Source organism: Dermacentor andersoni, chromosome 10 (assembly GCF_023375885.2).
Source record: "Dermacentor andersoni chromosome 10, qqDerAnde1_hic_scaffold, whole genome shotgun sequence".
In the NCBI taxonomy this organism is placed as follows: domain Eukaryota; kingdom Metazoa; phylum Arthropoda; class Arachnida; order Ixodida; family Ixodidae; genus Dermacentor; species Dermacentor andersoni.
This window is the reverse complement of record NC_092823.1, coordinates 5242580-5254796: the sequence shown is the minus strand read 5'-3', so window position 1 is coordinate 5254796 and position 12217 is coordinate 5242580. Positions and strand designations below refer to the sequence as shown.

Here is a 12217-nt window from a genome sequence, read left to right as displayed (position 1 = left end):
GGTGATCATACTGGCGGCTGCGTAGGTGTAACGCGCGGTCTATGGCCGTCGATTCTTTAATGAATTCATCGACGCTCGTCGGCGGGTTCCGCACAAGAGCGGCAAACCGCTGCTCCTTTACGCCGCGCATGAGGTGGCCGAGTTTTTTTTTTTGCCTCGAGCATATCGGGCTCTGCACGGCGATAAAGACGAGCCATGTCCTCAGCGAACATGGCAACAGTTTCATACGGCTTTTGAATTTTCGATTCGAGTAGACGCTGCGCGTGGTCTCGCCTTTCAGTGCTACCGAACGTATGGAGGAAGTGGCGGCGGAACTCATCCCAGCTTGGCCAGATTCCTTCGCGATTTACAAACCATGTGCGGGATCCGTCTTCAAGAGAGAAATACACATGGGAAATTCCTGCATGCCATTCATTATACTTGGGTACGCGCTCGCATTGCTCGAGCCAATCTTCTGCATCCTCGTAGGCGTTGCCGCGGACGCTAACGGGAGATCGAGGAGTCAAAAGAGTCACCTGTGCAGGGCCTGGGTCTGCCAGGGCTTGGGTACTCGTGGTAACAGGCAGACTTCCTGGTAGGGGACCAAATTCTGGGCTTAGGCCTAGTAGGCGACGGCTGGCGCGGTGAACGGGTGTTTCGACACGCGGAAAATATCGTGGGCTTGACGTGGGGCTGTTCACAGGCGTCCCAAACATTTACCCAGCGCTTTCAACAGTGTCACGTTTCACAAGCAGCAGGAACTGATAAAAAAGGGCAGGACACCTTATTTGCAAGCCAACTGAAAAACGATCGTGCAGAGACTTCTTCTTCTGTTCCGCAATGCGCGGAGATCTTCGTCTTCCTCTACGTGCCGCATACTGCATGTGGCAATATCATTTATGGAATTGCTTCATGGGGTAATACTTATCATTGTCATCGTTACTATATTCAGCACATTCTAAATCAGGCTATTCGCATTACGCTTCCTCAAAATACGTACAAACCGCGTTCTTCTATTTATATATTTGTTCAACTATCATTTATCGATGTTATTTTTCAAATGACTAATTAAAGAGGTTTTTTTAAAACTTCATTAGTTCTTATGTACTTCTTAAGCTATTAACACAAGGTTTGGAGCACACGAAAATTTTCTGTTACCTCTGTCATACTAATTACGGAAAGATGGCTTCCTCTTTTTGGCACTTGAACTTTGGAACCGTCTAGCACATGCCATTAAATTGTCATGTGCCTTGCACGCGTTTTAATTCCCACTCAAGGATTATTTGCTGTCTGATTAACTTTGTATAATGTTATTTTGCTAATCTGTAGCTGCACAATTAGGTATGATTGTGCATGTTCCCTCTTACTTTTATTTCTTGTCTGTGTCCTCACTCAATGTCTTGCTTATGTTTTGCTTATTCCATTTTTGTTTTTATTCCGCTTTTTCTATATATATAAATTAATCAAGGGTCCCGGTGCAGTCTCCGACTACCGCGCCCTTGTCTGTATATAATTTCTTGTAACTAATCGCATGAACGAATATGATACTGAAACTGAAATGATTCACGCCACGTCAGCCCCTATTATCGCGTTCCGAAACGCCTACGTTAACGAACATTTACTAGGAAGTTCTAGCAATAGTTTTAGCAACATTGCAGATAGAAATTAGCGGAAAGTTAGCGACTTTTCTTTCTCACTGTAGCGACATGCTTACAAAATTATGGCACCATTGACAGTGGCTTAAGCCTGCGCGGAGGGAGGTTGTGTAAACAGACAACGCGATGCTGCTCGCAGTGCGGCACACAGCAGCCGCTCTCTGTGGACCACAGGCGCTGACGCCGCATATGAGAAAGTCCACAACAGGTGGCGCCACGTTGATTTTTCGTTTTCACCTTTTTCTCGCTTACGCACGCACAAGCTAACCATCAACCCATCTAAGACAACATTTATGGTATTCCATTCTTCTAAATCTTTGCACATTGACTCTATTGTAGTGTCTCTAAATAATAATGTATTTGCAAGATCCACGTCTACTAAATTTCTTGGTGTAGTACTAGATGAAAACCTAAAGTTCCAGTGCCATATTCAATCACTTATTCAAAAAATCTCATTTGGTATTCACATCATAATAAAAACTCGCTCTTTTTTCCAGCAAACCATTCTCATGTCTTTATATTACGCGTATATACACAGTAATCTCTCATACTGCCTGTCATCTTGGGGTAATACATATACCACACATCTTCATCAGTTAGAAGTTTTGCAAAAGCAGGCATTACGATTAATTGCATTCCAATCGCATACATATCCCTCTGCTCCAATATTCCGTTCCCTAAATGTTTTACCTTTACGCATGTTATTCAATCATAAGCTGTCGCTACTTATGTTTCGTCTTATAAATACCGAGTTTAATATTCCAGGTTTTAATCGCTCTAGCCTTATCAATTATAACAACACAAGATTTTCAGCTCAACTCAATCTTCATCTTCCAAAAGCAAGAACTAACTATGGGAAATTTACCGTCGCGTTTTCAGGCATTTCTGTTTGGAATTCTATACCATCTGACATGAAGACATCTACATTATTATCATTCAAGCGTAGAACGAAGGAGCATTTCATGAACACTTTAACTGACGCGTAGCATAACTTAACAAACCTTGAATTAATTAGTATGTTGTTCACTTTAACATTACGCAATGTACTTTTCAATTACCGTGTTACTAAATTTTGCCTTAATTGATACTTCTCCTCGTTGTTAGCTTTACGTGCCATTTATCCTCGTTTGAATTGTTGCATGTTATTTTTAAGATTTATTCAATTATTTTTCTTCTTTTTAACTATGTGAATATACTTGTGATATTGCTAACAGATTTTTTTCCTATCTTATCGTTTATTTCCGATGTAGAAACTGTATAATATATGACATTGACTCACTGTTTGCCACGATCTTACTATCCCCTTTTCATGTTTTGTTAGGAGGTCCCCCCGACAGTTGTTACTTCGGGACCTCCGAATGTGTACTTATACCCATCTTGTATTTGTTTTGTCAAAAATAAATATTGATTGATTGAAAAAAAAAATAACAATATTATTATACAGAAGCCTACGTCAATCTCGCTGGATTTAGTATTTCCCTTTAGTGTCCCTTTAAGTTTTTAAAGTATTCATTTGTGTAGGATTTAGAGGTCTCGATCAGACTTAAATTTAATGGGATGAAATGAATAGTCATAAATATTATTTCAGTACTTGTTTATAGCGGCTGCACACATGTGATACGACTAAGGCCTTTCGGGTACACGAGCCGGCCGATTAATAATGTACCGGGAAGTTTATTCAAACGGCGAATTCCATGCCACGCTGGAGAGATTCCTACGGCATATCGTGCAGAATAGCCTTGTGTGCTTTCAAAGATATATTGTGAGAGAATTCGGCCGGGCACCAGGGGCAGGGCTTCTCTCCCGCGGGTCGCAGCGCGTGGATCGCGAAGTCCATTTTCCGGCTGAACTTCTCGCCGCAATAGACGGAAGTGTAGCGACTGGCTCCGGCATGCGTCCGTCTATGGCGTTGCAGGTGCGCTTGCGAAATAAACTTCTTTCCACACAGCAGGCACACGTGGCGATTCGGGTGCGTGGACCGCAGGAGGTGCCTCTGGAGGCTTCTCTTGCTGCTCAGGGCCTTGCCGCGTTCGGGACACGTGTTTGGGCGGACCTTCTTTTTTATTTGAACGCCAGGCTCACTGGTATCTTGTGAAGTCCTGCATAGCCCAAAACATACGTATCACTAAGTTTATTCAACAGCCATGCAAAACTAGAAATACGGCTGGCAGGACGTAAACAAATATAACTAAGGTGGCTTACGAGGAAGCTTTAATTACCTCGCGGCCAACTACGATTTCCCTACTGATGTACATTTGAAAGACAGAAATGCTTTTATGGGACAACTTCCGAACAGATAGATTTTAATGAAATGGTTAGTACTTATCAGAAAAAGTGCAACTGTACCAACAATAGGGGAAAGAGACTATTGACTTGTATTCTGTGTCGGAACTCATTTTTGACTGTCATATTGTTACGGAAGGATGAACAAAGAGAGGAAGAAGAAGATCGTGAGAAGCTGGCTGCTGCGCGTTGTTGGTGGTCGACCACCTTAACTACTCACTCATTTTGTATATATACAGTAAATATAATCTCCTATACTCCCAACATCCTCGTAACATATTGGCGAGAGGTGCGGGTACCACGGCTGGAAATGGAGCTCTGCAGTGGAGGTCGCATCACCGTCCGCGCCATGAATGACGGTGAGCACTCGGGATCAACGTCGTTGCCGCCTCCTACGCCACCGTCGCATGCTACGTCCCTGTCACCTTCGGTTGTCGTTGTGCAACCCAAGGATCCTGTAACTTTCTGTGGGACCGATGACGCCGACGTCAAAGAGTGGGTTGCCATGTACGACGCGCGAGTGGAATCAACAGATGGCACCCCACGATTATGCTAGCTAACCTGTTGTGCTACCTAAGAAGCACGGCAAAAGTGTGGTACGAAAACCACGAAGAGGAGCTAACCAGCTGTGACCAATGCAAAGAGAAATTGACAGAGTTGTTTGGCAAACCAGCCGGCCGTAAAATTGCCGCAAAGCAGGAACTGGCCTCCCGTAACCAATCCCCCACGGAGTCCTATGTCTCGCACATCTAGGACGTGCTGGCACTTTGTCGCAAGGCCCACCACCACATGACAGAAGCTGAGGTCGAGCACGTGCTTAAGGCCATTGCTGACGACGCGTTTAATCGGCTCATGTGCAAAAGCTGCTCTACAGTTGATGCAATCATTAAACAGTGCCGACAATTCGAGCAGGCCAAAAGCCGACGCGTCTTGCAACCATTCGCCAGACTTCCCAATACTGCCGCAACGTCGACGTGTGAAGATCGAATCGCACAGCAGCATGCGTCGCCATCAGAGGACGTGGTGCGAATCGTTAGACGTGAACTGGATGCTATGGCGCCCGCAGATTTCTGTTCGCGTAGACCTGATGCTATCACATTTTCAGTTCCTCTCGTAGAAGCCATTGTTCGCCAGGAACTTGAAAACATTGGTTTACATTCTGTGTGTACTGTCGGCCATCCCAGAGCTAGCGAACGCCCTTCTACTATTTTCGTTCCACCCCGACGCTTCTTTCCGCGTTATCGCAACCCGATTGAGTGTAGAACTGCGGACAACCACGGCTGGTTGTCCGCGTGGCCCTCAACAACTCGTGGCCCTCACCACCTCGCACGCCGACCAACGTGAGCCGTTTTGATGGAAATGCTCGGAATGTTTCGCCCACCACCGAGTCTAACAGCGCCGACAACTATGCTAGGAACACGTGGTACAGCCGCTCACCATCGCCGCGCAGACACCAGTCTCGTTCACCGCAAACACGTCGCCCATCTTCCCGTTCGCCACAGCCACGTCACCTTTCGTCCCCTGTGGCTTTTGGCTGCACCCTTCCGGAAAACTAAGAAATGCAGCCCTCGGAGGTGGTGCTGCATTGCCTACTACCGCAGCAAATCCTCTGTCTCTGTCCAGAAGGAGAAGTGCAATAGACCTTAAAATAGAAGGCGTACCTGTCCAAGCACTCGTCGACACTGGAGCCCTCGTATTTGTGATGAGTGCTAGCTTACGTATACGCTTAAAGAAGGTCCTCACCCCAGCAGCTGCCCGAGTGCTTCGTGTGACCGACGGCGGCGTGCTGGTTCTTGAAATGTGTACTGCGCGCTTAGTTATAGCCGGCCGCCGTACTTCAGTTCTCTTTGCTGTGATCGACAACTGCCCTCACGACGTTATCCTTGGATTGGACTTCTTATCCACTCATTCTGCTCTCGTCGACTGTGCGACCGGCGTTCTTCAGGTGGAACTGCCTCAACTCGCCGATGCTCCGGGCACCGCCCCACCGCACTTGTGCTCGCTTCACGATGTGCGTCTGTCACCAGAGGCAGTTACTTACGTCAACTGGCCGCCTAGTAACAGGTTTCTGACGGTGAATATGTGATTCGCCCCACCATCGACGTGCTTTTGAACCGGAACGTTGCTGTTCCGCATACGTTGGTCACGGTTAATAACAACGACGTCGTTCTACCGCTTCTGAATTTCAGCCTGTGCCCTCAAGGGATTCCGGCCGGCATGTTCTTGGCCAGCGTTTCTAGTGGTTCCGAATTGGTCATTGAGAGTCTAAATGCTGAGAGTGGCTTATTAGTGCCAATTGCAGCTCACAGCTCTGGTTCCTTAACGGATGACTTTGCGAAAATGATTCCACTTGACCTCACCTCTGCACAGGCTACGGACATACGTCATCTGCTTGAATGGTACAGCGATATCTTTGATTTCGGTGACAGGCCTTTAGGCCAAACATCTGTCGCTCACCACCGTATAAACACTGGAGACACGAATCCTATTCGTCGGCGTCTCTATCGGGTATTGCATGCTGAACGTCGAGTTATCTAATCAGAAGTAGACAAAATGCTCCGCAAAGGGGTCATCGAGCCATCAGCCGGCCCTTTGGCTTCGCCTGTCGTCCTTGTGAAAAAGAAAGATGGTACCTGGCGTTCTTGCGTCGATTATCGCCACTTAAACAAGATCAGGCGAAAAAACGTCTACCCATCACCACGCATCGATGAGCCTTGAACTGCTTGCACGGAGCTAAATACTTCTCGTACATCTATCTTCGATTCGGCTACTGGCAGATTTCAGTTGATGAAATGGACCGCGAGAGGACGGCCTTCATCACGCCGGATGGCTTATATCAGTTCAAAGTCATGCCCTTTGGCCTATGCAATGCTCCTGTGACATTTCATCGTATGATGGACTCTCTCCTGCGCGGCTACAAATCGACCAGCTGTCTTTGTTACCTTGACGACGTTATTGTTTTTTCTCCCACGTTCGGCAGCCACCTTACCCGACTCGCTGCAATTCTTGCGGTATTCCAAAAAGCCGACCTTCAACTGAACTCCACGAAGTGTCAATTCGGGCGCCGTCAGATGACCGTGTTTGGACACCTCGTTGACGCATCAGCTGTCCAACCAGATCCGGAAAAAGTTCGCGCCGTACGCAGTTCCCCTGTGCCACGTTCTGCTTCTGATGTGCGCTGCTTCGTCGGCCTGTTTTCTTTCGCCGTTTCGTCCAAAACTTCGCCGACGTTGCTCGGCCTTTGACAGATCTTCTAAAGAAGAACACGTCATTCTCATAGGGCCCGGAGCAGGCCCACGCGTTCGCCGCTCTCATTGGGTTTCTGACCACCCCTCCCATACTTGCCCACTTTGATCCTCGAAGTCCACACTGACGCAAGTGGCCACGGCATCGGCGCTGAACTCGCCCAACAGGAGAATGGTACCAAGTGCGTGATAGTTTACAGCCAGCCGCCTCCTATCACCTGCCGAGAGAAATTACTCCATCACCGAGCGGGAGTGCTTGGCTTTAGGCTTGGGCTGTCACTAAGTTCCGGCCATATTAACGGGACAGCATTAAGGAGCTCGTGCCGGAGAAAAGCTGTGTCGTCGGCGTCGGCGGCGTTGGCCGTGAGCGGAAAATCGCGGAAGGCAATTCATAAATAAAAACAACTTGCAAGATGGGCTGGGTGGGAATCAAACCAGGGTCTCCGGAGTGTGACACGGAGACGCTACCATTCAGCCATGAGTTCAATGGTTCAAATCACGACAAACGCGTCTCTAGTGAATGCGGTGTGGCCTTAGAGACGTGCCGTAGAAAGGTATACGGCGGTGTATATCGGTAATTATGAGCATGTAAATTACAGAAGTCGCAGTTACACGAGCAGCGAAGTACGTTTCCGCTACATTTCTTCTGCGCTTGGCGCACACGCAGAGCCATCTTGCGGCAAACACAGAAGACCCCCTCCTGGCAACGTATGGCGCTGCCCCGACAGGTGGCGCGCCACTTGCCCGCTTCTCCCCTTTGTTTCGTTTGAGCGATTTGGGGCCGTGCGGGGACCGGTGCGAGGATGTCCTAATACCCTTGCGTTTAATAAGTTTTCTCGCTCTCTCCCCTTCCAACTTCCAGCGTGCTTCACTCGAACCCACGGTGCTCGGGACGCCTCTGACGTGATCGCTGCGCCGTAGCGCGTCCATGCTGTTGGCGAGGAGTCATGCGTCTGCGTGGTGCTCCCAAGAGAGATAGAGGACGATCCCATCGAGGCGTCAGCTCCATGATCGCGTCCGCCGTCATGGCGCGTCGCGGCCCGGCTGTCTGTGCCGATCACGACGTTTGGCTCGCGTAGATCGTTTCTCCCTCCTAGACACCGAGTTTTTCGGTTCGTTCCGCTTGCTCAGGCGCACGTTTCGTTGCCGCGCCAAAGGCTGCGTTGCTCGTCGCTCACCGCGTGATTGGTGAATGAGTGGGCGGTACGAACGGGGTGCAATAACGCCATCGCGTTCCACTCTTGAAGGCGAAGCTTAAGCGTCCTCCAATTGCTGTACGGCCGCATGTTTTCGGTCGTTACAGACCACCACGCCCTCTGCTGGCTGTCTTCCCTCCGGGGCCCCACAGGACGGCTTGGTCGCTGGGCTTTGCGGCTCCAGGAATTTTCATTTGTTGTCAACTATAAGTCTGGACGTCTGCACAAGGACGCTGACTGTCTCTCGCGTCACCCCGTGGATCCCCATGAGCCTATTGCGCATGATCCGGTGACCTGCGTGATGGCTTTGACTGACATGACCGACATGTGCGCTGAACAACAACGCGACGCATCCATACAGTCTATCATCGCTGGAGTGCAATGTGGCAGCACCGACGGCAAGTGCCGCATATTCGTGCTGCACGCGGCATCCTCTACCGCCGCAATATCAACCCTGACGGCCCCAAGTTGCTCCTTGTCCTTCCTCGTCATCTGCGATCCGTCGTTCTCGAACAACTTCACGATGCACCGATGGCGGGACACCTTGGAGTATTGCATACATACGACCACGTACGACGCCGGTTCTTCTGGCCGGGTCTCTACCGCTCTGTGCGTCGTTATGTCGCAACTTGCGAATTGTGTCAGCGCCGGAAAGAACCTCCACTGCCACCTGTCGGCCGACTCCATACAATTGAAGTTCCCTCTGAGCCGTTCTTTCGCGTAGGCCTTGACCTGGTTGGTCCTTTTGCGACGACGACCAGAGGGAATAAGTTGATCACCGTCGCTACTGATTACGTGACATGCTACGCGATAACAAAGGCGTTGCCGACTAGTTGCGCAACACACGTCGCCGATTTTCTCCTTCACGACGTCATTTTGCAGCACGGTCAACCTCGACAGTTGCTTACAGACCACGGCCGCTCGCTCTTGTCTCGAGTTGTAGACGAACTCCTCCGCTCTTGTGCCACTGAGCACAAGCTCTCCACCGCCTACTACCCACAAACGAACGGTCTTACCGAACGTCTCAACCGAAGATTCACAGAGATGCTGTCGATGTACGTTTCAAACAATCACCGCGACTGGGACGCCACGCTGGCCTACGTGACATTCGCGTATAACTCGTCCCGACATGACACCGCAGGACATTCACCCTTTTATCTTTTGTATGGTCGCGGCCTTACATTGCCCTTTCACACCATCCTACTCTCTGTGCCTCGCGTCGCCTCTGAGTACACTCGCAAAGTCATCGATCCCGCTCCCATGGTGCGTGAAATCGCCCAATATCGCTTATTAGACTCGCAGCATCTGCAAAAACAGTCTTGCGTCCGGTGCCATCGCGATGTTCAGTTCGCCCCAGGTGCTTGGGTGCTGCTTTGGTCACCATGTTGTCGGGTCGGCCTCTCCTAGAAGCTTCTCTCTCTGTACACAGGGCTTTAAGAAGTCCTACGTCAAGTTAACGACGTAATTTACGAGATCTCGCCGTTACAGTTTGATCCATCCTCAAGTCCGACACCTGATGACGTCGTCCACGTTTCGCGGCTGAAGCCATAATTCGCTCGCAGTCTTTGCCTACCATGCGCCGAGACGGCGCTTCACCACCCGGTGTTCCTGTTACGGAAGGATGAACGAAGAGAGGAAGAAGATCGTGAGACGTTGGCTGCTGCGGGTTGTTGGTGGTCAGAAATCTTTACTCAGACTCATTTTGTACATATACTGTAAATATAATCTTCTATACTCCCAACATCCACGTAACAATATTATGTGCGTGTATTGTTTTAACTGTAATTACTCATCTGTTCACATGCTCACCGCAGTCTATATCGCGGCCGTGTGTGTGACTTTGTTTGTGACATTGTTTACAGGTGCGACTTGCCTTTGCCTTTTATATATATATGTTCATGGATGTATAGGACTGTGGACTGTGGATTTGTGACCCTGTGACGTCGCTTGTTTTCCTTTTCCTGCTACGAATGTTACGTGTGGAAAGACACAGACGAAAGAAGCTATTTATAGGCTATTTGCAGCGGGGCCAGAGAGCCAGGCCGACACTCGCTCGCGCCAAGGGCACAGACCCACTTCGTCGTTCTCGCGGCAGCTCGTCTCTTGGGCATCTCGCGGATAATATCGTAATACTACCCCCTCCCCCACTCCCCCCCGGCGGCAAAAGTGCCGTCACGGTGCTGTTAAACATCCAAGGCGCGTGGAAAGGTGCAGGGCTTGAGTCGGGCGACGTGGACAATGTCACTGGCTGTCACAGCGGAGGACGTAGTGGGCGTGGCTAGAACGATATCATAGGTGACATCGGCCACTTGGCGAAGCACGCGATACGAGTCTGTGTAACAGGAAGGCAGTGTTTCACAAAGGCCAACTTTACGCGATGGTGACCAAAGCAACACCAGGGTGCCGGACGCAAAATGGACATCACGGTGGCGGAGGTCGTAGCGTTGCTTCTGTTTGTCTTGAGACACTTGTAAACGAGCGTGCGCAAGTTGGCGAGCATGGTCAGCATGGACTATTGCATCACGGCCATAACCGCTAGTTGAAGATGTGGTGGACGGAAGCACAGTGTCCAGTGGTAGCGTCGGTTCTCGGCCATACAAGAGGTAAAAAGGAGAAAAGCCAGCAGTGTCGAGACAGGAAGAGTTGCACGCAAATGTGATCTAAGGTAGAGCCCGGTCCCAGTCACGGTGGTCGTCTGAAACGTATTTGGATAGCATGTCTGAAAGGGTGCGGTTCAAACGCTCAGTCAGGCCGTTCGTTTGACGGTGGTAGGAGGTGGTAATTTTATGCTGTATTGAGCAGGTACGCATAATGTCGTCAATAACTTTGGCCAAGAACGTACGGCCACGGTATGTTAGCAATTGACGCGGAGCACCATGCATCAAAATGACATCATGTAGGAAGAAGTCCGCAACATCAGTTGCGCAGCTGGTCGGAAGAGCGCGGGTTACGGCGCAGCGGGTCGCGTAGTCAGCCGCGACTGCAACCCACTTGTTTCCTGATGTAGATTCCGGAAATGGGCCGAGAAGGTCTAAGCCGACACGATAAAAGGGCTCGGCAGGGATGTCGAGCGGCTGCAGGTAACCAGCGGGGAGCTGGGAAGGCTTCTTGCGTCGTTGGCAAAGTTCACAAGCGGCTATGTAACGTCGTACGGAACGGGCAAGGCCCGGCCAGAAAAAAAACGGCGACGTACACGGTCATAGGTTCGAGATATGCCGAGGTGGCGTGCCGTTGGTGCGTCGTGAAGCTCTTCTAGAACGGTGGAGCGTAGGTGTTCAGGTATTACAAGTAGGAACTCAGAGCCGTCCAGATGAAGGTTACGACGATACAGAGTACCGTCGCGGAGGACGAAGAGGCGTAGAGTAGCATCGGCCGGAGAGTGTTTAAAACGGTCGATGAGTGCTCTGATGTAAGCGTCACGACGTTGCTCATCGGCGAAATGAAGCAGCTGTGATACAGAAAATACGCAAGCAGCACTGGTAATATTGGAGCAGTCAGAGTCGTCAACAGGGTAACGCGACAAGCTGTCAGCGTCTTGGTGCAGGCGACCAGACTTGTACACCACGGAATATGAAAATTCTTGTAGCCTCAAAGCCCATCGACCAAGCCGGCCTGTAGGATCTTTTAGCGATGAGAGCCAGCAGAGAGCATGATGATAAGTGACTACGGAAAAAGGGCGACCGTAAAGGTAAGGACGGAACTTGGCAACCGCCCATTCAACAGCAAGGCATTCTCATTCTGTAATTGAAGAGTTGCGCTCCGAAGGTGCTAGGAGGCGGCTCGCATAAGCAATAACGCGATCTTGGCCACGCTGACGCTGGGCTAAGACGGCACCTACGCCATGACCGCTGGCATCTGT

General features: G+C 49.9%; 1 protein-coding gene across 2 annotated transcripts in view; it reads right to left on the bottom strand.

The window, feature by feature from the left end:
- Positions 1-3243: 3243 nt before the first annotated feature.
- Positions 3244-12217, bottom strand: part of LOC140213771 (uncharacterized) — a 231441-nt gene continuing 222467 nt past the window's right edge. For both annotated transcript variants that reach the window (XM_072285098.1, XM_072285097.1), the window contains exon 3: positions 3244-3733. In XM_072285098.1, the coding sequence (XP_072141199.1) occupies positions 3349-3733 (385 nt within the window). In that variant the 3' untranslated portion in view covers positions 3244-3348. The remainder of the gene's footprint in view (positions 3734-12217) is intronic.